This window comes from Pholcus phalangioides, unplaced genomic scaffold (genome assembly GCF_987345545.1).
Source record: "Pholcus phalangioides strain wild (caught in Gottingen) unplaced genomic scaffold, Ppha-v1.0 ptg000010l_1, whole genome shotgun sequence".
Classification (NCBI taxonomy): Eukaryota; Metazoa; Arthropoda; class Arachnida; order Araneae; family Pholcidae; genus Pholcus; species Pholcus phalangioides.
Window position 1 is genome coordinate 38,595,788 of NW_028301603.1, and position 24,572 is coordinate 38,620,359.

The window sequence follows — 24,572 nt, forward strand, 5'->3', positions numbered from 1 at the left end:
ATTTCAGAAGTTTTTCAGACCTGTTGGTGCTCACCTCAAGCTTTATGCGGGGTATTTTGATTTCTAAATCAATTTTGTGCTCATGCACTTTCAGCTCTGATAGACTACATAATATTACTTGGCAGTATTTCAAGCATGGGAGTGCTCGGCTTGAAGGGGAGGGTGTAGCATTAGAGCTGTTGGGTATCAAGCACCATGGCCCCACATCCTTCTTTAGTTAATTAATAGTGTGAAAAAAAAAAATGGCGCCCAAATAATAATTGTCCAAGGCACTGAGCCATGTCAGCCCCCACCCTTGAGAAGGAGCCATGGAGATGACAGGGCCTCCAACCCTGGAGCCTGGGGCCGTTAAAAATTTTAGTTTTTCATGCCATAAATTCCTTATAGGAAAAGTTTGACGTGGGGCCCCCGCCAAAGATCCTGCTCCAGACTGGGGGGGGGGGGGGAAGGGGAGGCATGTCAAACACCCAGAATAAAGTCAGAAATGAAAATTTCATACACAGTTCAACAGAGCACCCATAAGTCTGAAACAAGTTCGTTGTCTCTTATGTAAGAGATATTTTGATTTCAGAATCAATTCTAAGGGCGCTCATTCGTGAGCTACAAAATAATGCAAGTGCTTGAGCATCCTCTGCCACTGTGTATTTATGGTTTTGCTGCCTGTCGACTATACAAATTTTGTCACCCTCTTTCTGTTAAAGTCTGACATTCTTGAACATGTATTACTGAAATATATGCCGTCCATCTGAACCTTTCGCTATGGAGTATAGTATTGGGGAAAGAAATATTTAAAAAAACATTTTTTACGAGCCACGAGAGACCATCTCTCTCAGCTATAATACTTAGGAAAAAAATCACTCGAGCTGTTTTTTTCTCTACATTTTATACCTATTGCTTTGCTTTTAAAGGGGTAGGTTAGGCAAATTTGACCAAAAAGAATAATAAATAAATTTTCGGATTGTTTACTTTTTAAATTTCAAATCGTCTGCATTCAAGTTTTTCTTCCACATGCACTAGAAGTACTTTTGCAATATTTTAATGTAAATGGCTGAAAAAGGCATTATATTTGCTAATGTTTTCCATTAAAATGCTATTTCTGAAAACTTTTTCTTTGTCAGAATTTTTTTCAAACACCACTAGTTCAAATGTCTTAAAACATTGTGTGTCTCTTAGCACTGAGGTGTTGTTACATGCTTAAATGGGAGGATTTTTTTAAATTAAAACGTATAGAAATTTTGAGGCCCAAGATATGGGTACATTTTGATGATTTTTGAAAATGTTGCATGTGAAATATTGTCTGAGGCTTTCATGGCCGGCGTTAAATGACTTGCAAACGGTTTCCGGGTTATTAGGCCATGGTCTAGGAGATTTTCTTCCTGACGTTTCGCCCACATCTGTGGCAGGCATCATCTGAGGTTAATTCGACGTAAGTCTCCGCGGCAAGCGAGAAAGGCTTCGTACATCTACTGTCATCGACTTGTTCTCTATATGCATTTCTGAGACTTGATCGGCCGCAGAAGAACCGCATTGGTTGGCTTGTGTGGATGTGTTGTGTGCCGATTGGCTACAAGTGGTGTCTGGCGACGATTGGCTGTCGAGGTCATTTTCTCTCTGGCATTCATCGGGGCACATCTCAATTCTCTGCGGCGCTGAAGTACCGGGACCCAAGTGGGATGCACCTTCATCGTCTCCTCCTTTCGATTCATGTTGTGGTGCTTGAATATTTCAATGGCTTCTCTATGAAGACGAGCATGGTAGTGTACCTCCGACGATATTACCTCGGTCTTTTCAAATTTAATTTTGTGGCCGGTTTCCCACGTATGTTCTGCAACGGCTGAACTTTCCGTTTTACCCAGGCGGCAGCTCCTCTGGTGTTCCTTTATTCTTGTAGCAGTACTTCTTTTTGTTGTTCCTATGTATACTTTTTCACACGAGCATGGAATCCTGTAGACACCTGCCATGCACAGCGGGTCTCTCTGATCTTTTGCCGATCGTAGCGATTGTGCTAAATTTCTGGTGGGTTTGAAAATGGGCTTGATGTTGAACTTTTCCAAAACTTTACCGATTCGATCGGTGACCTTCCAGATGTAAGGTAAGTAGGCTTTGGCTCGGGGTTCCCGATTTCCTTTGTTACTATTGTTGTTACTTTCCAGGCGCGGTCGTATGGCTCTTTGAAACTCTTTTACCGAATAACCGTTAGCTTTGAAGGCCTTCCGTAGATGGATCAGTTCTGTGTCGAGATGTTGCGGCTCACAGATACGGTTAGCACGGTTTACCAGTGTCTTTATCACGTCTCTCTTCTGTCTCGGATGGTGGTTGGAGTTTTTGTGGAGGTACCGGTCGGTATGCGTCGGTTTCCTAAAAACGCTATGCCCTAAGCGGTTGTCATCAGTTCTGTTCACCAGAACATCCAGAAACGATAGTTGTGAATTTTTCTCAGTTTCCATTGTGAACTTTATAGCTGGGTGAATGCTGTTGAGATGTTCCATGAATCTTTGTAGTTCGAGGTCCCCATGCTGCCATAACACAAATGTATCGTCTACGTAACGAAGCCATACCAAAGGGCTTAGTGGGGCAGACCGTAAGGCTTCAGCTTCAAATCTCTCCATGAATAAATTGGCCACCACCGGACTGAGGGGGCTGCCCATTGCTACACCATCAAGTTGTTCATATATACTGCCATTCCAGATGAAGTAGGATGACGTGAGGCAGTGGCGAAACAGGTTCGCTATATCATGTGGGAACATGTCGTTGATATGTGAGATGACGTCCTTGAGAGGGACTTTTGTGAAGAGTGACACCACATCGAAGCTGACCATATGGGTTGATGGAGAAAATTGGAGATCCTTTATTTTCTGGATGAAATGTGATGAATCTCTGATGTGTGAAGAAGTGTTGCCCACAAGGGGTTGAAGTAGAGTGGCTAGATGTTTGGCCAGAGTGTGAGTAGCCGATCCTATTGCACTGACGATGGGACGCAGCAGTACATCTACTTTGTGTATCTTGGGGAGCCCATAAAGTCGAGGTGGCAAGGCTTCAGACTGTCTCAAGCGCATTTTGATCTCATTGTCTAAGGCCGATTTTTTAATCAAGTCGTTAGTACGGCGTACTAGTCCTGCAGTCGGGTCTTTAAGTAGCTTCTTGTAGGTGTTGGGCTCAAGCAGTTGCTCGATCTTTCCATTGTAGTCTGTTGTTTTCATCACCACTGTGGCGTTCCCCTTGTCTGCTGGTAGTATGATAATCGAAGGATCTGCATTAAGTTTCCTGATTGCGCGTCGTTCTTTTGCACTGATGTTGCTGGAAGGCTTGGGTGTCTTTTTGAGAATTCTAGATGTTTCGATTCTGATGTCTTCAGCTTCTTCTTTAGGCAGCGTTCTTATTGCAGCCTCCACATTCGCAATGATGTTCTCCACTGGGACGACCAGTGGTGTGATGGCGAAATTTCCCCCCTTGCTCAGGATAGACGTTTCCTCCCTTGAGAGTTTCCTGTCGGACATGTTTATAACAATGCGGTCCGTAGCGATTGATGGCTGTTCGATTTTCTTTTTCACTTTGTCAAACTTCCGTATCTGGCGCACTTTGTTTCTTTCCTTCCTCATTTCCATTGCGGTGTATGTTAAGGAGTCAATTTTTATCCAGTCCATGGGTTCTAGTAAATTGCTCAGTTTCAGGTGCATCGTGAACAGTTCAGCGTCAACTTTAGCGAGGGCGCGGCGCGTGAATCCTTTCACGCAGGAGTGCGTCTTCAGCGCGGCAATAGATTCTGTGAGCTTGGGCTGATCTGAATATTTTCTTCAATTCGATGAACTTGGGCATGCTCTTGGTGTCTCTGCATCGAAGTACGAAGGCGAGCGAGCTCAGGTGGTCAGCTTTCTTCTTGCGCAGATTCTCCAGTCGTCGTATCCAAGTGGCAACTTCCTCCCCGTAGAGGTGTTTGAAATATTGTCTGAGGCTTTCATGGCCGGCGTTAAATGACTTGCAAACGGTTTCCGGGTTATTAGGCCATGGTCTAAGATCCGAGACACCCGCTGTGCATGGCAGGTGTCTACAGGATTCCATGCTCGTGTGAAAAAGTATACATAGGAACAACAAAAAGAAGTACTGCTACAAGAATAAAGGAACACCAGAGGAGCTGCCGCCTGGGTAAAACGGAAAGTTCAGCCGTTGCAGAACATATGTGGGAAACCGGCCACAAAATTAAATTTGAAAAGACCGAGGTAATATCGTCGGAGGTGCACTACCATGCTCGTCTTCATATAGAAGCCATTGAAATATTCAAGCACCACAACATGAATCGAAAGGAGGAGACGATGAAGGTGCATCCCACTTGGGTCCCGGTACTTCAGCGCCGCAGAGAATTGAGATGTGCCCCCGATGAATGCCAGAGAGAAAATGACCTCGACAGCCAATCGTCGCCAGACACCACTTGTAGCCAATCGGCGCACAACACATCCACACAAGCCAACCAATGCGGTTCTTCTGCGGCCGATCAAGTCTCAGAAATGCATATAGAGAACAAGTCGATGACAGTAGATGTACGAAGCCTTTCTCGCTTGCCGCGGAGATTTACGTCGAATTAACCTCAGATGATGCCTGCCACAGATGTGGGCGAAACGTCAGGAAGAAAATCTCCTAGACCATGGCCTAATAACCCGGAAACCGTTTGCAAGTCAATGTTGCATGTTATTGAAATTAATATTCAAAAATCCAATATTAACTAAAATTGTAAAAGCTCTTGTTAAATTGTATAAATATATCCATGGAATACAAGAAACTTGTCTCTCCATTTTCTGTATATTGTTGGTAAAAATTTTCACTTTGAAGTTCTTAAAAAAAGTTTAAATAATTTAAAGTTTATAAAATATGATTTTATGTAAGCAAGTAGGATGAATCAGTAAGCTGAATAAAATTAGTTAGTACTACATGTGCTCTATATTACATGCATACATTATATGTACATGAACATTGGAGGCACAAATACTCAAACTGTCTATAATGATAACCTACCTATAATACCTATAACAATATTTTTTTCAGGTCTCTACAGTATCATTATAGACCTGTTTTACTGTAGATAGAAGGACCAGAAATATAAAAAACTTCAATTAGGAAAAAAAAAAGTAGTTAATTCAAAATATAGAAAGTGCATAAATATTGTTCTATTTACCAGGTCTGGCTTATAGTCCATATGGGATAAATTATACAAGCCGCTTGCATCTAGAGAAATTGAAAAAAATATTACTATTAGATTTAACTTTACGGAATCATCGGTTGCTCAGCATTTAATGATAATAACGAGAAATTATAATCATGCAAAGCAAACTACAGTCAAGTTCATTATAACAACAGCTCGCAAACACAAGAAAAATTATTATAACAGACTTCTCATTATATGCAAATTTCAATTATTTGCTCTGTTACATTGCAAATTGTTGCTATTATGTTACTATACAGTCGGCCCCCCAGTATTCGCGGGGGTTACGTTCAGGGGGTGACCGCGAATACGGGAAATCCACGAATAACCGAAACCATAGTTTTCTTCTTGTATATCTCGTTTATTGAACATCATGAGAAAGAGGAGGGTGACACAAAGGATGGAACGAAATATAAAAGAGGGTGCAGCGATTGTTGGCGATGTTTTCTGAAAGAACATTGTGATTTCTGTTTGTCGTGCCTTCTTCATATCATCAAGTATGTTGTAATATGATGACAAGGCTTCCTCTACCAATTTTTCTAAATGTGAAGAGCGTACCATATGGGGATCTATGCCATGAAAACAATCCATTGCTGATTTGAACGTGCAAAGCCTTTCCACTATGTTACTCATGGTAAACCTGTCTTCTACTTCTTTATCTTGATCTTCATCTGGTACCGCTTCAGTTTCAGGAGCAGTCAACCTGCATTAAATTCTCCTCTGTCAACACCTCTGAATTGCTATTAATTTAGCAGTTCAACTTCCTCTATATCCATATCATTGAACCCTTCTCCACCCACCTCTTTCGCTAACGTGACAATGTCTTTTATAGTCTCTTCAGTTGGCTCTGTAGAAGTGGATGTATCCTTTAGTGCACATAGTGGCAAAAGGTTAATCCAACCCAAGAGGACTGTTTCTCTCTTGGGGGCTGCCACAGCTCTGGTGATGACAGTAATGTCATTAGCGAGCCATTCTAAATATGCACAACTAAAATTTTGTAAACAAAACATGAATGACGATTTCTGAGTGTTGAAAAAAAAATTCCAATAAAGGAAAAAAAAACTGCGAATACGGAAACTGTGAATACGGGGGGGGGGGGGGGGGACTGTATATAACATTATAACTAGTGACTCGTACTTAGGTTTTAGTAAAATATATGAATTTTGAAGAGATAGAATGAATCACACTTCAGTTTGGATGATATCCGCTATAAAAATGATGCTTTGCACTTTAAATCAATAGCTTAGTGCAGGGTTTTCCAACTGGTGTTCTGCGGAACCCTAGGGTTCCGTAAGAGCATTTTTGGGGTTCAGCGGAATCAGGAGTGATGGAACCCGAAAAATTCCGGAAGATATTATAGCTTCAAAAATGTTCTTGTTATTGTTTCACATGAAGCAATTTTATTTTTATTGAGAACATGTACTTCTAAAAAAATTTGGGATAATCGACCAGGAGACCAACCATATTCATGTTGGCTCTTTTCTTTCTTCTTATTCTCACACACAAGTCCTTCATACATCAAAGTCAAGAAGACTTCATGGGAATTGAAATTCCAGAAACTCAAGATCTACATGCATTTCTTTATGAGCGATTTCCTCCAAGGATGACAAACTTTTTAATTGTTTCCTTGCATTCTGTGCCCCCCCCCCATCTCTCTTTCTTTTAGGATCGCCAATTGAGCTTGCTGATGTCTGATTCTTATCGCCTTTCTGAATAGCAAATCCTAAATAGAAATTGTAATACAGAGAAAAGGGAAAAACATCACTTATTTATGTGATTAGTTAGTGTTTAGTTATTTATACGATGTTCAAGAAACCACGTCAAAATGTTGTATAAGGGCAGAAATCATACAACTGAAACTTCTCTGAAAATGCCTCTCATGGACCTCAAAGAAAATGTTTCGAAAAAAGTTTAGAGAGTGTTGCATAAAAATACACTCACATAGCATATCAGTGAATGTTGAAATTCAGCTCTCTTGTCTACTTATTACTTACCACATTTGGGCATTACAATATCTGGAACTATGGCCTACATCTCATACACTTACTTGAAACATAAGTGCAACTCATACACTTAAATCATCAAAATATAATTGCGAAGTATCCATTTTAAAGTGAAAGGTATTTTTACTATAGTTCCATGTAACAAGAGCAAAGTATTCAAATTCATGTGCACTTAATATTACCCTTTAATTATATTAGGGAAATGAATAGAAATTCAGTCATGAAATTGATTTTTGGTCTCTCAGCAGCAGATTCTCTGAGGTTTTAGTATAGACTTTCATATTAAGAAAGTGATATTTATCCTACCAATCTCACTTCTATGGATGTATAGCCAAATAAAATTTACGAATTAAAGATGCAGGTATAATGGTTTTTCTGCATTTAAAGCTGTTCTTTCTGAAATTTCCTCCATTTTTGCGAATTCAAATATCTGAGAATATTGCACATAGAAATATGTTTTTTTTGCTATTGGCATCAGGAGAAACAGGGTAATATAGATTTTTTTATTTTGCTACACACTGTATTTTCTCTCAAAACTCGTACAGGGCAATTTTTGAATGCCTGTTGAGCATTTTTTAGACTAGAATTATACTTTTACTATGGATGGCTGATGCAATAAATGCTGCGCTAGCACTTACAGGACACCCTTTATGTGTATATATGAATGAAATTGATTCTCTCTGTGTGTGTGTGTGTGTGTCTGTATATATGTTCTCACAACAAATCTACAATTTTAGACCAATCTTTGTCAAATTTTGCATCCCAATTAGGACCTGACATGAACAATAGGCTCTTTTAAAAGTTTGTCACAACTGAACTGACAAACACGTGAAATGGGCAATAAAAAAAAAAAAACCTGTTGGGCATCAATGGTTTGTGGGCTTCAACAACACTTTTGGAATGTTTACTTTCGTAACAGTGGTTCCCAAACAATGTGTTTCAGACATGTTTATCTATTTACAATGGTTTGTAAATTCTTTGATGTTCCTAGTATATAGAGAATATCTGGGCGGTGCCAGGAATTATAGCTGTAGTCTATATATATAAATACGAATGTATGCCTGTTTGTCCTTTATGCATTACTACACCATTCATCCGATAGCCATGAAACTTTGAGAAGTTGTTGAGTACACTCCCGCGAAGGTTTCTGGCATAGTTTTTTTTTCTCCTTTCCTTGAATTTCCTATCTTCTGCGATTGTAGCAAAGTGCGACGGGTAATTCGATCGCCATGAAACTTTGGGAAGTTGTTGAGTACACTCCCGTTAAGGTTTCTGGCATCATTTTTTTCCCTTTCCTTGATTTCCTTCCTTCTGAGATTGCAGCAACACACGACGGGTAAGCTAGTAACTTATACAATGCTATCAAGTTAATGATGTAAGTACAGTAAAACCTCTCTTGTGGCACCGACGGGACAAAAAATTTGGTGGTGAAGGGGGGGGGGTCTGTCAATCAGTGGGTATGAAATGTATACTTTAACATGTACCAAGGGCAATTATTATCTGACCATAAAAGATGGGTGGCCACATCTGGGGGTGTCTGTTAAGAGGGATTTTACCTTAGCAAACTGCAATGAAATTTTACTTTGTATTTTAATGAAAGGTGAGAAAGAAAAAGCTAACCATCATTATCGATATCAAACAATTCAATGTCAGAATCGTCTGATTCTTCTTCACCTGAAAGAAAATAAGAAAAATTTAAATTTGACATGCATGGGTTGTTTCTTATATCTTTGATAAAAACCTTTCATATGTATTGTACATATCATGTGTATTATATACAGTCGGGCTCGCTTATAATGAACACTGATATTACGAATTTTCACATACAACAAAGTTTTTCCATGTCCCATAAATTTTGCATTGCTTTTCTATGTTATTTTAATTGCTTATAACTAACACCAATTTCAGTCAGTGTACCTATAACAACTTTCCAATGGTTTTCAAACAGGAATGTAGAAACACCGGAATGTCAAACATATTTCTGTGTAATCTTATCTAAATCTCTTCCTAAATCTGAAAATTTACCTTTCAACAATCCTTAGCCACAGCTGATGATCTCCCTCTCTTTTTTTTCCCCTGGAAGACATTCTTTTAGGGTATATTTAAGAATTTAATGTTTCTCTTTGCTTAATTTTTTACTGCTCCCCATTGAGTTTTATTTTGATTGAAGAAAGTCCTAGAAGAAAGAAAAGTTATATATTCCTAAAGCTTCAACCTCTAAAACACCTTTGTTACATTTGCCACTGTTCTTTACCTAGATTCTGATGTTGGTTGTGGTGATGTCATCATGTGCAAGTGACTTTTGAGAATATCCAACCATATAACACTTCCTATTGCTTTCAAAATCGAAGCTATACAGTTGGTTTACAGCCAAAAAAAACTGACAAAAAGTGAGGTATCAAAGAAATTCTGGAATAGTGAAAGTTTGTAATACACAATTTTGAAGAGCTAAGCGGAATTGAAAAAATATTCCAATTAAGAGAAAAGAACAATTAGATGGTCATCTGAACGTCTGTAAGAAGAGATTCAGAGAAGGAGTTCACTGATGTAGAAGCAGTTCGTTTCCAACGGTTTAAGAAAATAAGTATGTTTCACTGACCTTGGAAAAAAATGAACTTCATTTTTGATAGGCTTATATTAGGTGAAAATAATTTTAACAGAAAATATTTAATGTCCATAATAATATCAAAGGGGAAAGAAACAAACAACGGTTAGCACATTTTTGTTCACATGTTCAATTATTTAAGATTTCAGACAAATTTCAATATTTTCTTTTCAATTGACAGTGTTAGTTCAATATAATAATCAATTTGTTTTCAAAATGCTTATACACTATTGGAAAATGTATATGCTTGTAAATTATGTTTAATTTTGCATAAATGCAACATTTTTCACACACACACAGAAGTTGATATGGATATAATTAAATTCCCTTGTAACAAAAAAAATTCAGTTTTTTTACTTTGTTATAAGCAGGTCCGACTGTATTTTTGCATGCATTCAAGGTGCATAGGTAACAGCCTGTACAGCATTTTACTGGCAAATCATCGATGCCAGAGACATACTCCACATTAGAAAAAGTAACCAAATAACATGCAGAACTCAGATGCATCATTCATGTTGCAAGGGGTTGCATAGTTATTAAAATAAAATTTAACTTTTACACCAACACAGCATGCTCAAAAACCCAATGAGAAGGAAGCTTTGTTTCTCCTGAGGCAAAAAACCCCAACATTTTTAAGTACAACATTCGCTGAGATAGTTGAATTCAAAATCAGAGAAAAGTTGGAAAACAGCTATATATGAGGGAAAGAAGCACTATCCATTAGTTTATGCTGTTTTCTCTCCCAATTTCTTTTTTTCCCATTCAATTATCTCAGTGAGTATTTCACTTAGAAACAAAAAAAAATTTCGCATCAGGAGTGACCTGACTACACCTTTTTATTAGTTTTTTGGGCACAGGGTATCAGCATAAAAAAGTAAATTTTTTTAATTTTAAAAACTTTTTTTTTTCAATCCGAGCACAACTCAGGTCTATCGCCATGGGCAATTTACTACCTAGTGAGTTGTGCCGGAAGTGTGAGTATGTGTACCTAACAGTCTGAGTGCGGATCTAGTGTTGTGCATGATTTTTAGTGATGCCATCTATATCTCAGAAATGAAGTGTAATGACTGAATATTTGTACTGTTTATAGGACTGTTGCTCTCTGTGGCGCGACTTTTTAACGGGGAGATCAGCCTCGCATTTGCGCCTTGAAGTTGGGAACCACAGAAAACCAACTTCAGCCGACCACCACTGTGGTGATGGTGGGGCTCGAACCCGGGTCCTCGCGATGCGAGTCCGTCACTATGACCACTCGACCACCACAGCGGCAATTTTAAAAACTAGACAACCTCTTGCAACATGAATGATGCATCTCAGGATACTTTACAAACACATTATTTGGATACTTTTTCTAATTTTGAAGTACGGCTCTAGAATCAATGGTTCACCAGTAAAATGCTATGTGTGCCGCTACCTATACACCCACCCTGTATGTATTTCATATATTCTTGTGACAACATTGCAGAAAAAAAAATCTGCACAGCATAACAATTTAACTATTATGAATAATTTTTTTTTTTCAACTAAAAGAACAAACATACATTCTTCAAGGATGTTCTCGTAAGCGCTTTCCTCTATGTCATCCTCATCCTCATCCTAATAAAAAAATTATTGCATATAAGAAAAAACCATGACTAAAAGCATAAGACAAAGGCAGCAATAAAATAAAATACACCAAACAAACTACAAATATACTTAATCGTTATTTAACCCTTTCACTCCCACATTATGAAAAAATGAAAAAAGTATCATGTACATTTTTTGGTAGGTACGTTTAGTTTTAATTAAAGCCTAATAAAAAAATTTCAAAAATTATCCAGTAGTTTTAGCACTTGTCAGTACTGTACAATAAAAAAAAAAAACCAATTCAAATAGGTTAATATTACATAACAATGATACATACAGTCGTCCCTCGGTATTCGCAAGGGTTACATTCTGGGGATAGCAGCAAATACAGAAAATCAGTGAATAACAAAAACTTATGTTCTTTAAGGGATCTCGTTTATACAGTATTTGCTTTGTTTGGAAGAAGTAGATTGTGAAAGGAGAGTTGAATAATTCTAAGCGATGTTTTCTGAAAGTACATGATGTCTTTTAGTTTTTTCTTCTAATTCAGTTAATTTACAAGAGTATGGTAGCAAGGATTCCTCTACCAATTTTTTTGCACGTGAAAAAAGTACCATACACGAGTCTATTTCATGGAAACAATCTATTACCGATTTAACCTTACAAAGCCCTTGCTATGTTGCTCATAGTGAACTTGTCCTCTAATTCTCAATCTTAAATATCTTCATATTGCATCGATTTTAGAAGCAGCCAGCTCGATTGCTTTTAATTAATTCAATTCATTTTATGTCTACATCAGTGAACCCTTCCTCATAAATAATCCAGAAAAAAGTGCTTTCGTAGTCTGAGCTCCTCTACTGCTTATACATAGTACTGGAATTGTAACTTATTATCTCCCCATTAAAAAAGGTATTGTTATAGAGAGCAACAGACCTACAATGGTACAATTATTCAATCATCACACTTCACTGATAGTTAGAAAAACTGATGGTTGACGGCAGCACTACACATAACAAAAGAAAAAACTTCACATTAGATTCACAACACGTACACAAACATTCCTACCCTACAACATTCCTATATCAATTTGCTAGAAGTTCCACAGAGGAATATGGATGAGATGCATGTGTGATTTAGAAGTATAGCAACGACACATCAAATTTTATTTCTTGATATATCTAACTATTGTATTTATTGATCCCATAATAAAAAGAAACTGCAGCAATAAACCTGGCCTTTATCAATATTTAAAATTTTCCTTGCAAGTTTTAGAAACATTTAACAACAGTTTTGCAGCAAAATTTTCAGAAACACCAGAAAAACTTTTAGGAGGGATTTTTTAAATGTTAAATTAACAGGTACAACATATATTTTGTTCTGATACAAGAATTATTACCAGGTGTACAAGTATGAAATGCGGATTTCAGAAAACAGATGGTGGACCAATGCAGTTTGTGCTATAAAGATTTGACACTGCGCCATTTTGTTGTGTCATCAAAAAGTGTCAGATGTGCACGAGTGATAAATTGGAAAAGTGTGTGCATAGTGTTGTATTGTTGTGTTCAATATGTCGAAAGTTATACTGAACAAAAAGCATTCGCGGACAGCATTAATTTTTTTGTTTTCATTTGAAGAAAACTGCTGCTGAATCATACCGATTACTTCGAGAAGCTTATGGTGAACATGCTCCATCGCAAGATACGTGTGAATGATGGTTTCAGTGTTTCAAAAGTGGTGACTTCGATGTCGCAGACGAGGAACATGGAAAACCGCCAAAAAAAAAAGATGATGTGGAATTGGAAACATTGTTGGACGAAGATGATGCTACACAGACACAAAAACAACTTGCAGAGCAATTGGGCGTTAGTCAACAAGCTGTTTCCAATTGCAATGCCCCATGACAATGTGAAATGGTCAATGTGCAATGCTCCATCACATACGGCAAAAGCGGTTCGTTGGAAGCACTCAGCTGGAAGTTCTACCCTATGCGGCTTACTCACCAGACTTGGCTTCTTCCGATTACCACTTGCTTGCATTGATGGGTCACACACTTTCTGAGCAGTGCTTTGGTTCGTACGAAGATGTGAAAAAATAGCTCGATGAATAGTTCGCAGCAAAAGGGGAAGATTTTTACTGGCGTGGTATTCACAAATTTCAGGAAAGATGGGGGAAATGAATAACAAGCAATGGAGCATGCTTTGAATAAAGCACTTTTTATCATTCTTCCGAATTTAACGTGTTTTTTTTTAAAAAAAAATCTGCATTTCATACACCTGGTACATCAACAGCGTTTTCCAGAAAACTGGGAAAGAGACAGTGAATGTGAAAACAGTGAATATGAAATCAGAGAACACAGAGGGCTGACTGTTGACCGTACTTATTTTACCTCTAAGAAAACCATAATTTGTTATACAAATAAAAAGGTCACAACTGACAAAATATCCAACAAGGTGGCTGAAAAAAAAGTTGCCCATAAAAAATATGGATGTTGAATACATATCCAAACTATATAAAAAATACAGCAACCCAATAAGAGCAATTAAAAAAAACAATATAATAATGATAAAATATGAATATTCCGCCCATAAAAAATTATGATTGTCTCATGTAATTATGGATAGCTTCTCATATTTCTTTTTAAACGTGTCAATTGTGTTAGAATTCATGACCTCCGGATGTAAGCATTTATGGACAGCCCTATTAAAGAATAACTCTCTGCGACACCAGAACCTACAATTGTCCCTTACCAATCGATACTGGTGTCCCCTTGTTGAAGCAGGTGATTGGTGATGTATTAACTCGTGGCCCATTTTAACCATCTCATTGAAAATTTTAAACATTTTAGTCCAGGACCATAGTGTGCCTTTTTTGGAGCCCTGGGGTAGATTTTTTTCTTGGATACCTTCTGGAAAGGGTTATTATACAAAATAAGTAATTTTTTTGGGACCTCCCTTATTCAGCTCGGCGCCCCAATTGCCCCAGCCTAGTTACGGTCCTGCTTCCATCATAATACCCGACATCTGCGCTCTTCCAATTTTCAAAAAAATCAATTCCTACTCCATAGTTTGAGCCTCATGTGCCATTAAGAGCGCGTGTGGTTCACCTCTGCAGCCCTTTACCAAGTCAATGTCCCTCTGTAAGTATTCATCTCCAAAACCTGACATCATGTTCCAATCCAGGATGAACCAAGCACCGAAAAGTGGAAGGATCACTTTAGGAGAACTTGAAGAGACCTTTTTGATAACAACACACAGAGCATTCTATTTGATTTTTTGACCACTGCTGAACAGTGTCCAGGAAACCTAAGGTGCTCATCTATGAGATACCCAGATCGTTGATCCTAGTTGCATTACGGATAATAACACCATTCACTCGTAAGTGAAACGTAGATCGTTCAAAACAAAATGAGCGATCATACACTTGTCAATGATAAAAGACATGTTCTTTCATTAGCCTATGCTTAAATATATTCAATAACATTCAAGTTCATCTGAAGCATCTCCCTATCGCTTGGATTCCTGACTACCCCCATTAGCTTCACGTCACTGACGAATTAGCTGACAATCCCATTGTTACAATGATAAAAAATGAAAAAGTATGGGGGCCAAGGACACTGTTGATTAAGTCCCTTGTGATACCTGTCCAATCAGAGAATTCCCCATTCACCATAACTCGTTGTGACATATCTCGTAACCACGATTATATGCAATTCTGTAAGTTGCCTCCAAGCCCAATCTCGTGTAAATGCTTCAAGAGTTTACCATGTTGGACCTGATCAAATGCTTTCTAGAAATTTAAATTAATTTATTAAAAAATTAATTTGTTTCATACATTTTTTAGGAAAATTGTGTAAAAGTTCTAAAAACTTTAGATTTTTATCTTATGCTATAAAATTGCAACTAAGTCTTGAAGAATATTATTGAAAAAATACGCATTTGTATTAATTTTTTTCTTAGCAACCTTCATTTTAATTTGCAACTAATTTAAAATGTCTTGTAATTGCTATATTATCTAATATAAGTAATAAACTTACGGGTTTGTTCTTGTCGAGAGCTTTGATTATTCTAAAAAAAAGAAAAGAAATAACTATATAGAAAAAAACTTTTACAAGTGCAAACATGTGTTTATATACTTAAACAAGGTACTTGCACAATTTGTTGCTGAAGCGAAGATATATAGGGTCTTAATAATTGAAGTTCCACTTTGAAATGGCCATAAAAGAAAAACTGCTGGACAAAATGTTATAAAACTTGGTAATCGTTTACAGGAGGTCATGGGATTCAATTTTCTGCAAAGAAAAAAGTTCGAAAATCATCATCATCACGTAATGGCACTGTATGTACTTCCCTTTTTCTAGGCCACCCTGGTCACCCAACCGCAACCCCTGTGATTTCTGGCTAAGGGATTATTTCAAAGCCACTTGTAACGTGTTGTATTCGTTACCTCCCGGTTCTTTAATATTTTCCCCCCCAGTAACCATTGAGTGGATGACAACAATGAAATAGACAAAGTTTAGATAGAACTATAACATTTATTCAATTATATTGTTAAACCATTAATCAACGTCATCACAATTATCACAGGCTTTTTATATGTTAAACTATTAATTAACGTATTATCACAGTTAGGCTTTCCTCCCATTGTCACAATGAAACAGAAATATGAATCGATCTCACCTCCGTGTCCAGGTTTCACGTGTTATCACATCGTCCGGTAGATACTCCCAGGTGTCTGCCCCACAGCCAAAGACTCGTCGGCACCAGCTTCAGACGGTTCTGGTATAAACACACACGTTGAGATGAAAGCTCAGCTGTTGCACATGGAACTGGAGATGAAGGTCCACGGGTGGCCGGTCTGGCCACTAGCCGATCACTGGATCACGACGACGTTGAAACCTTACGTGCGATGAGACGGAATAAGTGCCAAGGCACACTTCTACTATTGTAACTTCATTGTATTTATGAGACGATCTAGCTCACACCATGACAGGGCGCGACACCTTACTGATTAAATCGTTGAGTCGGTCGTAAGTAAGGAAATCGGTAGTAAGCACATCTCTAGCTGGTTTTTATATCGCAGCATTCCCATAATGCCTCACGGAAGAACCAATCACAACATCGAAGGTGTAGTATTAGCTTGTATCTAATTTACATAATTTCATGAGAAAAGGAAATATTGTAACCATTATAATATTGAATCTGGCAACCAAACATAACAAATTGGCGGCCGATCGTCAGACACACGATCCCACCAGTCGATCCCGGAGACAAAGGTTAAACAATGACTAGAATAAAGACGATTTCCACGGGCGCCCAATTGGTAACGTTACACACTCTTTATGGTGGTATATAACAAACGATTTGACGGAACTGGAAAATGCGATACACAGACATGTCCATAACATTCCTCCTGATATGCTACGAGTTATTGTTGAGAATGCAGTAATGCAATTTAACTTGCTTTCGGAAAATGATGGACACCACATTGAACATGCTTTGTAACACGTTTTAGAAATGATTAAAAACATTTTAAACCGATGTTTCCATGTCTTATTTTGTTTAACAATATTGCATACAGCGCCATTCCCCACTGGTGGTGAGTTTTCAAACTTTTCATTTTTTGTGTAAAATTGAATCCCATGGCCTCCTGTAAACTATTACTAAGTCTGATAACATTTTGTCTAGTAGTTTTCCTTTTATGGCCATTTCAAAGTGGAACTTTAATTATAAAGACCCTGTATATAGTAAATAAAGTATTTTCCAGAAAATAAAGATACATTGCAATGAATTGTAATAATAAAATGCATGAAACATATCATTGCATACATTGTCAATGCCAAAACAAAGATTATATTATTGATACATACTTCAATAAAGCTCTTTTTCTATCATCCAGGATAACTTCCATGGCAAAGTGAGCGGTATGAGCTGCAGTTGTGCTGAAATTTTTTTTTTTTGTGAACAATTAAACGATTTCATCTGATAACAATTTTAGCGCATGACAATTATCAAAGACTTTGCAACGTATATAAACATGCATAGAAAAACTAACCTTAAGATATTTTCCAGTATCATGTCATAAACATCTCCGATTTCCCGAATGCTTACATTCCTGAAGTAGTAAAAGAGATGACATTGAACTATCAGAATTGCATACACACACACCTCAAATTTTTCAAAGGATATAAGTATGGGAAAAAAATATACAAAAGCTTTCTTTAGAAAATTATTATATAATTCTCACCAAAGATGAATCGTATCCAAATCTTTCAACTAGAAGAAAAACAAAGTATAGTTAAATGTACGATCATGAATAAATTATATTTAAACATGACAAATTCACAAGCAAAAAAGAAAATGTGGCAATTCATACATTCTTTAAGTTTTCAGTAGGTTAAGAGTGAGGCAATACATTGGAGGTTTCTATCCAAACCACAGTGTAAGTACACAATGGACTTGTGATGATGCTCACAGTTGCTATGCAGTAGTGTAGTCCTAATAACAGACTCGTATAGCAAGGATCTGGGTTCAAACCCCACTGGTGCACAGATTATGGTTAGCTGAAGTTGGACTTTTTGTTGTTTTCCTACTTCAAGGAGCTAATAGAGCCAATCTCCTAGTTAAAGAAGTCTCTCCACAGAGAGCACAATTAGGCTGAGCAAAATTTAAAAACTAACACATGACACTGCATGCAAAAAATAAATAGCCAAGTTGCCTGTTTCCAAATTCAAAAGACAGATTATCAACATTATTTGAACACACAACAAGCATTCCTAAGAACAAATGACTGGAAACAATTTTGTTTACATCTCCCCCCCCCCCCAAAAAAAAAGTCTCGCCACAGAGAGGAACAGGCCTACGATGGTATAAATATTCAATCACTATACTCATAGTTTTAAAAATAGCTGGAAGAGGGCATCACTATAACAAGTATCACACAAAAACAAACTTCATGTTAAGTTGACAACAAATAAATGTATATGCACATTTCAACATGTACTCATTCGTTAGAAATTCCATAGATGAATATGGCCGAGATACACATGTGTGGTAAAAAGTAGTATTTAAAAAATTCACCATTTGAACACATAGGTCAAAATCAGCTATTTCACTTCTTTCACTCAACACAACTGAAGGCCGAAGTCACACTGCAAGCAACAAGAATGGTGACTCATCATCTATGTATCCAATATCGCTACACTAGTGCACTTTTTTTCTCATTTACCAATGATATTTTTAAATGCGGATTTCACTGATTGTTTTTTCATCATTGTGATTCAGTTGATTGGCAATCCAGATTATTGGAGCATAGATAACTGGAGTTCTCTTTCTACTGCATCTATATCATCACACAATTATTTAATCGTTTTGCTAGGAGCTTTTTTTTGGATCACCTCACACAATATACTCAATTTATTAAATCAATTATACACAGAGTGATCCAGAAGTCACATAACCTGTTACCAAATAATTAATTTCTCAAATTATGATTGTAAATGTCCCTATTCTCCTCTAATTGAGCCAACAAAAAATATACACTAAAAAAAATCTTGAAAAAGTTAATTACCTAAAATGAGGAAAGTATGCATTTAGAAAATCACCATGCAAAAAAAGCAGATATGCTTTTAAAATGAACATTTTCTATTTCTTAGCACATATTCATTTACAAAAACTATCCCCACATATGCATATACAAAAAACTACATATTTTTCATTTAGGCATTTTAAATTTCTAGTTTCTTGTAGCTGCTCGGTAACGGAATAACAGTAACAAAAGAATTTAAAATTATTACACTACTAATAATTACACTATTTCTCAAAAAATTCAACGCTTCTGACATCTCTAGAAATAGCCTTAAAAATAGAACACTTGATGTTTGGAAAATATGAACATTTCTATTAATTCATCAAATTCCACCTGCGGCAGAAAAACTGATGTTATAAAAATACAGTAAACCCCTTTTTAACCGACACCCCTCAGATGTGGTCACCCTTCTTTTACGGCCAAATAATATTTTCTCTTTGTATAATAGATGTATGCATTTCAAACCCGTGATCAACGGTCACCTCTTTTACGAACAAATTTTTTTGTCCCGCCGGTGACGGCAAAAGAGAAATTTTACTGTATTATTTTAAGAGTATTTATTTGACAACGAAATAAACTTTTTCAATATTCCCGGATTCGAAATATTTCATTGTTGTAGACAATATAATAATTCGGGTGGTATACTGGTATATGTTAACGATTTCCTAAGCCTAAAACATTTAACTTCAATCACCATGCAAACAGCTGAGATTGTTGTATTGTTTCACCAATCTTTGAAGTTTACTATTTTATCTGTTTATCGATCTCATTCATTTCTATCTACCGATTTCAATAACGAATTGAAAACTACTATTGATCGAATCAAATGTAAAAATGTTCTAATTATTGGTGATATCAATATTGACCTTCTTGACTCTAACTCTAATATTACTACTGAATACTTAAACTTATTGTGTAGTAAAGGATTTCAGCCATATATCGAAGGCATAACTAGACCTCGATCAAACACATGTCTTGATCACATATTCATACGGAATTCATCTGATATTTCTGATATATATTCTTCTATTTTTTTCTCTGATTTGACAGATCATTATGCAATAATTTGTAAGCTATGTTTTAGTATATCCACTTCAACTATCAGATCAAAACTAACTAACCGTCAGTTTAAAAAACTTGATTATTGGAAACTTCATATTTTTCTTCAAAATTACAATTTTTCATTCAATAATATTGACCCTTCTAATAATTTTGAAGAATTTTTACTTAAACTTGAAACAATAGTACACAATCACGCTAGATATATCAATTGTAAAAACAATAGATCGCAGCTGAATCCTTGGATCACTCATGAATTACGACACCTGACAAAAATTAAGCAAAAACTGTATTATAAAACACGAAAATTTCCATTCGATATCCCATTAAATATAGCCTATAAAAATGTTGTAAAGCTGGTCAAATCCAAAATAAAATCTGCTAAACTTGAATATTTTTCCTACCAATTTTCAAAATGTAACACTCCCACAAAACGCTGGAGATTCATTGATGGTATAATTAAAAAAACTGATCGTCATAATAAACTGTTTTCCTCCGATTCTGATCCTATTTCTCTGGCTCAAAACTTCAATTCCCATTTTGTTAATATTTCCACACTCAATATCAACATAAATGAAGATTTTAAGCAATACATGAAATCGAATTCTCAGTCAATATACCTTTTTCCAACAACTGCTGATGAAATCTTGACAATTATTAAAAAATTACCCACTTCTGGATCCTTTGCAGAAACAATCAATACCAAGGTCTTGAAAATTCTACCATATAATATTTTGAATACTCTCTCAGATTTAATAAATATATGTATGGCTAATGGTATATTCCCGAGGTCTTTAAAATCAGCTATCGTAACACCTATTTATAAATCTGGAGATCCCAATGATTTTAACAACTTCAGACCAATCTCAGTTCTACCCTCTATCTCAAAAATATTTGAAACAATTATCAAAAATAGAATTTTTTCTTTCTTGTCACATTTCAGTTTCTTTTCTAACAACCAGTTTGGATTCCTTCCTAATAAAAACACAGAAACTGCTCTACTAACATTTACTAAATTTATCGCTGAAAATATTGATAAATCTAAAAAAACCACTACAATATTTCTTGATATAAGAAAAGCATTTGATAGCGTGAATCATCATATATTACTCAATAAGTTGTCATATATCGGAATCAGAGGTAATACTCTGAATCTAATTGCTTCTTTTTTAACTCATAGAACACAATCAGTTAAAATTCACAATAGCCTTAGCACCCCATTGGAAATAGTGAAAGGCGTCCCTCAGGGATCTGTATTGGGACCATTATTATTTTTAATATTCATAAATGATTTATGTAACTTAAACATAAATGGCAATATCATAACTTTCGCCGATGACACAGTATTACTTTACTCATCTGATGATTTTCAATCTCTTACTAACCTAATCAATACTGATTTAATTAAAATTCGAAAGTGGTTTGTTGCTAACGACCTTCAGATAAATACATCAAAAACTAAGTTTATAAATTTCTCTTCCCAATCTAACACTCACTTTCACCCTAATTTAATTTTCCATAATTGCAATTGTACTATTAATTCTGATTGTAATTGTTCATGTCTCGAACAAGTTACTACAATTAAATACCTTGGAGTATATATTGATCACAATCTTAAATGGAAGAGTCATATCAAGTACTTGCAAAAAAGACTACGACTAGCAATTTATAAATTTTACTATCTCAAATCCTACTTGAATCAGTCGTTTTTATTAACCCTTTATTATTCCTTGTTTCACTCACTCCTACTATATGGTCTAACTGTCTGGGGTTCTGACTACCTTTCAACCCTTTACCCTATAATCAGCCTCCATAAGAGAATAATTAGAATCATCACAAATAACTTTACTACACCATCAATACAACTTCATCAACATCTTGGAATACTTACATTACGTCAATTATATTTCTATAAATCTATTCTCCTCCTATTTAAAGGTCAATTCTCCTTGCCTTTAAATACATCTTGATCTTCAAATAGATTAAATAATATGTATTCACTTCCGCTGCCTCATAAAACACTGTTGAAGAAACATTTTACTTACCTTATCCCAAAATTCTACAATACATTACCACCAGAAATCACTCACAATACTAATTTATCATCCTTTAAAAAGTGTGTCAAGCAATACATATTCTCACTAGATGGTATAGAAAATTTGTTTTAATGTTTTTTTCACTTGCTCATATAATCCTTAAATAACGTAACAGTTTAATTTATATGACATGAATGTCGCTCTCCACTTGTTAATACAAGATATACAGAAGACTGGATGTTGTGAAGATATTTATTATTTCAGATGTTAGATTTTCAAGGAAGGAAAAAACTCATCTCTGCCTCTACCGGGAGTCGAACCCGGGTCCCTCGATTGCCGGACGAGTGCTCTGACCACTAAGCTACAGAGGAGATAGAGATTTTCCTTCGCTAGAGCGTATATATGCCGAACGGAACCGTGCAATGGACGGTGAAACCGATCAGCTAATAGCTCATGGACGACGAGCCACCAGAGGGCTATATATATATATATGACATGAATGTCGCTCTCCACTTGTTAATACAAGATATACAGAAGACTGGATGTTGTGAAGATATTTATTATTTCAGATGTTAGATTTTCAAGGAAGGAAAAAACTCATCTCTGCCTCTACCGGGAGTCGAACCCGGGTCCCTCGATTGCCGGACGAGTGCTCTGGCCACTAAGCTACAGAGGAGATAGAGATTTTCCTTCGCTAGAGCGTATATATGCCGAACGGAACCGTGCAATGGACGGTGAAACCGATCAGCTAATAGCTCATGGACGACGAGCCACCAGAGGGCTATATATATATATATGACATGAATGTCGCTCTCCACTTGTTAATACAAGATATACAGAAGACTGGATGTTGTGAAGATATTTATTATTTCAGATGTTAGATTTTCAAGGAAGGAAAAAACTCATCTCTGCCTCTACCGGGAGTCGAACCCGGGTCCCTCGATTGCCGGACGAGTGCTCTGAGCACTAAGCTACAGAGGAGATAGAGATTTTCCTTCGCTAGAGCGTATATATGCCGAACGGAACCGTGCAATGGACGGTGAAACCGATCAGCTAATAGCTCATGGACGACGAGCCACCAGAGGGCTATATATATATATATATGACATGAATGTCGCTCTCCACTTGTTAATACAAGATATACAGAAGACTGGATGTTGTGAAGATATTTATTATTTCAGATGTTAGATTTTCAAGGAAGGAAAAAACTCATCTCTGCCTCTACCGGGAGTCGAACCCGGGTCCCTCGGTAGTTAATTTAACTACATGCTGCATCTAGTCGTTTTTGCTTTCATTCCAACATCTAAAAAAATTATATTTTTAGTTGCAGCATGTAGAACTGTTTTTAAATTGCACTCCTCTGTTGCCATTAATTTTTATTTTAATTTGAATAATTTTTATTTTTTTATTTTTTATTTGACTATTCTGTTTTCCATACTAATCTTTACTAGCATTTACCAGAATGGGTCATTTTTCGATTGACTCCTTGGTAAATTTTTTCTTTTTGTACTGTTATATGATAACAATAAATTTGATTTATATTTAAAAAAAAAAAAAAAAAAAAAAATTATAAATAAACTGACTACACTTAAATAAACTTACGAAAATATGCACTTATTCTGAAAATTCTTTGATTTTGTGCATTTATATGCATTAATGCTAAAAAAGGCCAAAATATGCAAACACATGTGCATTTGCATATAATCCGGGCCCTAGTTATTGTGTCGGAAGTGAAATGAAGTGATGTATAATAATTGGATCGGGTGAAAAGGCCATGGGGCCGAAGAGATACAAGGTTGTTGACTGTTGGACATGAGAGATGTCGGACGCTCTGGTTTAGGCATCTGTGTAAATAAAGATGATTATAAGTTATTCTCGTTGGCTCTGGTGTATACTAAATTAGTGATATGTCTAGGAGGCCAAGCGAAGCAGTTATAACAATATGTTTCAACTCCTTTGTTTGAAGCTGTTATTGACATGTTCAAAAATGAATTCCAAATCATTTCTGTGTCTAATAAGACAACAATCTTCTGATTAGTGCTCCATTTTTGACAAAACTGGAAATGCCGAAGAAACTGGAGTTTAATGCCTATCGTGTTCTTGTTGTTTTGGAGTTGAAAGCTTCATATCAGATCATACATCAGAATTTGGTGCATCAAAAATCTACAAAGCAATCATGAAAAGCTTTTGCATTTGATCAAAATCGATGTGTGGTGCCCAATTTCACGCTATAGGATAGTGGATTCAATTTTTTTTGAAAACATAGTGGATGGCAAACTGTATAAGGATACTATCTTCTAATTCGTCACACTGTTGGATGAAAATGAATTTTTTTGCTTTTTGCAAAGGAGAATGGAGCAATCTGACTTGCGTCTAATTAACAATGGATTTCTCCACAAATTTTTTGATGACCGCCTTATTTCAAAAGGATTGTGACAAGATCACTAGACCTGTCATCCCCAGATTTTTTACTGTGGGGACACCTGAAGACAAATGCACAAGAATAATCTCCCATTTCATTCATG

At 36.3% G+C, this 24,572-nt stretch overlaps 1 protein-coding gene across 2 annotated transcripts in view; it reads right to left on the minus strand.

Annotated features, from left to right (window-relative positions):
- Positions 1-24,572, minus strand: part of LOC149081426 (uncharacterized) — a 191,939-nt gene that overhangs the window by 2,387 nt on the left and 164,980 nt on the right. For both annotated transcript variants that reach the window (XM_089238360.1, XM_089238358.1), the window contains 7 exons: positions 17,612-17,640; positions 17,420-17,479; positions 17,235-17,306; positions 15,402-15,432; positions 11,344-11,398; positions 8,818-8,871; positions 5,168-5,217 (listed from right to left, as the gene is read on the minus strand). In XM_089238360.1, coding sequence (XP_089094486.1) covers positions 5,168-5,217; positions 8,818-8,871; positions 11,344-11,398; positions 15,402-15,432; positions 17,235-17,306; positions 17,420-17,479; positions 17,612-17,640 — 351 coding nt within the window. The remainder of the gene's footprint in view (positions 1-5,167; positions 5,218-8,817; positions 8,872-11,343; positions 11,399-15,401; positions 15,433-17,234; positions 17,307-17,419; positions 17,480-17,611; positions 17,641-24,572) is intronic.